The sequence below is a fragment of the Syngnathus floridae genome, chromosome 3 (genome assembly GCF_059516105.1).
Source record: "Syngnathus floridae isolate MCC-2025c chromosome 3, RoL_Sflo_1.0, whole genome shotgun sequence".
Lineage (NCBI taxonomy): Eukaryota > Metazoa > Chordata > Actinopteri > Syngnathiformes > Syngnathidae > Syngnathus > Syngnathus floridae.
Genome location: NC_142415.1, coordinates 22,512,452 through 22,516,790, shown reverse-complemented (window position 1 = coordinate 22,516,790; position 4,339 = coordinate 22,512,452). Strand labels below are relative to the sequence as shown.

General features: G+C 52.2%; 1 protein-coding gene across 2 annotated transcripts; it reads left to right on the top strand.

Moving 5' to 3' along the window:
• The first annotated feature begins 1,093 nt into the window (after positions 1-1,093).
• Positions 1,094-3,615, top strand: agrp (agouti related neuropeptide). 2 transcript variants are annotated; one of them, XM_088371208.1, is made up of 4 exons: positions 1,094-1,909; positions 2,749-2,887; positions 2,962-3,041; positions 3,147-3,615. In XM_088371208.1, the coding sequence occupies exons 2-4, from the start codon at positions 2,758-2,760 to the stop codon at positions 3,357-3,359; spliced, it is 423 nt and encodes a 140-aa protein (XP_088227334.1). In that variant the 5' UTR covers positions 1,094-1,909; positions 2,749-2,757; the 3' UTR covers positions 3,360-3,615. The 2 variants fall into 2 exon arrangements, with proteins under 2 accessions (XP_088227334.1, XP_088227335.1); XM_088371209.1 differs by lacking the exon at positions 1,094-1,909 and having other exon boundaries at positions 2,296-2,887.
• The last annotated feature ends 724 nt before the right edge of the window (positions 3,616-4,339 follow it).

Sequence of the window (4,339 nt, the reverse complement as noted above, 5' to 3'; positions counted from 1 at the left end):
CAACAACCGTGGAACCCTCTGCTGGTCGCATCAAGTATTACAGTTTCCCATATCGCACAACACACGGAAGCCGTCACAAACATGCAAAATCATTGAAGACTTTTGACACAGACTATAGGTTTTGTCTTTGAAAATGGTCAACATTGAACTTTGCCAGGAATCTGGTCAAACGAATGATTATTTTTTTGGCTCACCAAACTAAAAAAGGCATTCTGTCAATGAAGCTCAGTTATCCGAACCTGAAGGTGTCTTGCAAGGTTGGCCTTGGCGCTGCTTGCTTGTTTGCTTGCTTGCTTGCTTGCTTGTTTGCTTGCTTGCTTGCTTGCTTGCTTGCTTGCTTGCTTGCTTGCTTGCTTGCTTGCTTGCTTGTTTGCTCCTAATAGCACGGACAGAAAAAGAGAGAAAAGTTGACAACTGAAAACTGCCACGAGGGGGAAACATGTTACGTCCGTCCCTCCGTCCATAGGAAAGAACGGTTGGCGGCGGCCAATCTGAGGCACTGATAAGTATCCGCACGCACGCACGCACGCCAGGGGCAATTTGGAGTGCCTCGTGGCCCACGGGCGGTTTGGAGTGCCTCATCGGCCGGCCTACCGTGCATGTTTTAGGGATGTGGGAGGGAACCGGACGACCCGTAGAAAAGGCGCGCAGGCACGGGGAGAACATGCAGACTCGGCACAGGGAAGTCGGAATCGAAACCGCAACCTCCGCACTGTGCGGCGGACGTGCTAAGCAGTGCGTCACCGGCCGTGCCGCCCACTTTCCACATAGACGCATGGCTTTTTGTTCCTTGTCCAAAAGCAAGAGGAAAGCGGGAGTCGACCTTGTTGATTTCGTTACTGTTGCTTTATTACAAGCCATTTCCCGCGGATGGACTTTGAGGCGATGGCATTAGTGCGAAGCGGGCCCGCAGCGACGTCATCAGCGGGCGCCGCTGATGAGGGCAGCGAGCCGGCTAATGAGACGCATTAGGGAAAAGCGCAACGACCGCGAGCGTGGCGTGGCCTGGCCTGGCGTGGCGTGGCGTGGCGTGGCGCAGCGCAACCCAGAGAGCTTTACTGCCATGGCAACGGGATGGATGCTTCCGCTCGGGAATTTTTTTCAACTTCTTCATTTTTGTGTGTGTCATAGACAGCAAAGACTTTCTGGCAGTTACCAATAAATATTTTGCCTTTGTGGGAAAAAAAACCTTGTTTTATCAAATGAAAAATTGGACATTTCATGTTGGAAAACTAAGAAATGGTCATCTTTATTTTGGACGCAAAGAAATTGCTGGGTTCAATCTACAAACGCAGCTTTTTTTTCTTTTTTTTTTTTACTCCAGGCCAGGACGTTTGTTAAGTCCAGATCAGTTGTGTTGAACGTTGACCTGCAACACATTGACAAGGAACTGATTTGATGCAGGTACAATTTGCGTTTTCTCTGAATGAACAACACATTTTCGATCATCCTTTAAATGCAGTTTTCTCCAAAATATCCAGGTCGCTTTTTGGGCGTGGAAACTTTTCAGGAGTAGATTTAAGAGGACTTGGCTAGCTTGGTCTACTTGACAAGTGCCGGCCGCGGCGACTTTTAGGAAGCGCGCGCGTCCACATGGGCCGGCCGAGTTCCTACGCTTACAGACGTCGGCCGTTTTTTGTTGTGTTTTGGGAGACGCCGGTCAACGGCTGCGTCTCCTTCATTCTGCCTGCCTGCCTGCCTGCCTGCATGCCTCGGCGCATTTGGGCCTGAGCAGACGTCACTTGAGCGAGTGTGCGCCTTCATTTCATTTGTCTCCTGGAATTGCGTCAAGCGGTTGCCGCGGCAACACGCGCTCCCTTCGGATGACAAAGAAGATGCGCCGGCACGCTCCGCCGACATCGTCGCGGCAAGACCGGGACAGCACACGTCCGCAATCGCTCGCTCACAGGTGAGTGCACGCCCGCTCGGGCGCCCGCCCGCTTCGCGCGCCACAGCATAAGGAAAACCACCCACCCCGACACGTTGCCATTCTAAAATGGCATTTTGGGAGAAAGCAAAATCATGCTGGGGAGAAAAGAAAGATTCCAAACTTTTTGGAAACAAGCCTTTCAATCTTTTGCCCCCCCCCCCTCCCCCCCCTTTTTTTTGTTGCTCGGCAAAATACACATCTTGAAATTTTGTCATGGGAAAATGGGACTTTCTTGTGCAAGTAAGAAGCCCTGCCCGCGTGCATGGTCTTTTCTTGATTCTTGAAGTGACAAATGAAAACAAAGACTTCAATCAGTTGTCTTTCAAATCTTTTTTAAACGTGGAAAAATAGTTGTTCGTGTCCAAAAAAGAAGAAAAGGTAGGTTATCTTGGGAAAAATAAGTGAGCCTTTCCTCATTTGGTCTTGATTAAATTAAAAGCATGCACTAATACTAGACCTTTTGTGTCTTAACTTTATCAGGTTATTCAAAATATGACTTTTCCCATCTTGATTCAAAATGGACCATTTTCTTTCCAAGATAAAAAAAAGGAAAACTCCACATCGTGACAGGGAAGGAGGCTGGCTGGCTGAGCGAGCGAGCGAGCGAGCGAGCGCGGTTGGACGCAACCTGCTGCACTGCAACCAAGTGCAGCGTCTCGCTCCCGCTGCTGCCGCCGCTGCCGCCACATTTCCCACCTCCAATCGCGTTGTTGCTTGATTAGTTGGCTCAGAGGAACTCGGCATGCATTCTGGCGTTTTTGTGCGCAAGGTTGGAAAGGGCATGTGTCGAATGGTTGAAATTGCTGCGTGTGCCAAAGTTGCTCAGGATGTGTGTGGGCGCGGCTCCGTCCCGTGGCTACTGGTTCCTCTGCCTGCTCGCCTTGTCGTCGGCGACGCTGCTGAACCCGCGCGACCCACGCGATCTTCAGCTGGACGCCGAATGGGGGTCGCCACTAGGTGAGAATTTGCCAATGTTTTTGCTTCAGTTTTGGGCACTCGTTTTTTGTTTGTTTTTGCTTTCCATGCCACAGAGAGAAGTCATGCCCCCGAAACCGGGCACCACTTGGACAGCGATGGAGACTTTCTGATGGAGGCGGAGTCCTATGACCAGGTGGGTGTGGCCACCAATCAAATCCGTTGTTGTTGTCGTTTTCTTGTTAGTGTTTTGCCGCGTATAACGTTTCTTTTGACGGCTGGCTGGGTTGGCGTGTTCCAGGATGAGGCGGCGGCGGCGGCGGCGGCGGCGTCGCGCGCCCTGCGCTCGGCCCGCCGCTGCATCCGGCACCAGCAGTCGTGTTTGGGCTTGCCGCTGCCCTGCTGCGATGCCTGCGACACCTGCTACTGCCGCTTCTTCAACGCCATCTGCTACTGTCGACGCGTCGGACACGCCTGCCCCCCGCCGCCGCCGCCGCCGCCGGCGCGCACCTGACACATGCATCGGCCAGAACCGCTCCTGGCGTGCGTGCACTTTTGACGACGCGGCACAGCCGACACGCTGCGGACAAGACGTGAACGCAGCTGCCTCGCCGACATGCACGCATCGTCCCTCTGCTGCTGCAGGCAAACGCTAACCATTGGCAACTCGATCATTTATATCGTCAACTTGTTTCTTTTCAATATTGATGTTGATTGGCGCTGACGCTATTGCTCATTTGAAGAATTATACATAAAAAGTTCTTTCAACACAAGAATTGTGCTCATGGCTTTCAATGCTCGCTCGACTTCCGACGTCACGCCACATGGAATTACGTGACTGACTGAACGTAACTCCTCCAAATATACGTAGTGAGGTAAATTGAGCAACGCGTAGGCCAATTGCAAGCTCGTCACCGTGGACAGACGCCGCGAGCTCAATGGCCCCCGCCCATGAGAGCGCACAATGCAGCGCCAAAGGTGCACAAGCACGGAGATGACTACACGTGTCTCGCTTCTTCTTCTTCCTCGGTCCCGACGTACGAGAATGGACGCTCGCTCAGCCAACTTCAAGGGAGCGCGCCGGTGCTGTCAATCGAACGGCGCGCGCTAAGCAATTAAGTGACGATCGGATAAACGGCAGCGGACAAAAAGAGCGATTCAAGTGTACTCACTGACTCCGTGTCACAGCGGCCGCGCGCGTGCGAACACGCTCGATACTAGCAGCATCCAACTCCCGTTACCGCTGCGATTCACGCGAGAATATAGACATGGGGACGTCGGTGTCAGCGCCATAGACACGCCCAATTGATTGATGTCCAGCATCAACATAAGAATCTTTCTAACAAACATCCTGTGAAGGCAACATTTGGCAGCCATGAATGAAGACTAAGAATGACTAAGAACGAGATGAGAACAAATTGGGCCTTCTGTCATGGGCGGAACATGATACACGCACGCACCAGCTGGAAGAACGTCAAACGGAACGCGCAGAGT

Coding starts and splice junctions, on each gene's coding strand:
- agrp (XM_088371208.1), top strand. CDS start 2,758: ATGTGTGTGGGCGCGGCTCCGTCCCGTGGCTACTGGTTCCTCTGCCTG. Junction 2,888..2,961: donor CGAATGGGGGTCGCCACTAG/GTGAGAATTTGC, acceptor TCCATGCCACAG/AGAGAAGTCATGCCCCCGAA. Junction 3,042..3,146: donor AGGCGGAGTCCTATGACCAG/GTGGGTGTGGCC, acceptor GGCGTGTTCCAG/GATGAGGCGGCGGCGGCGGC.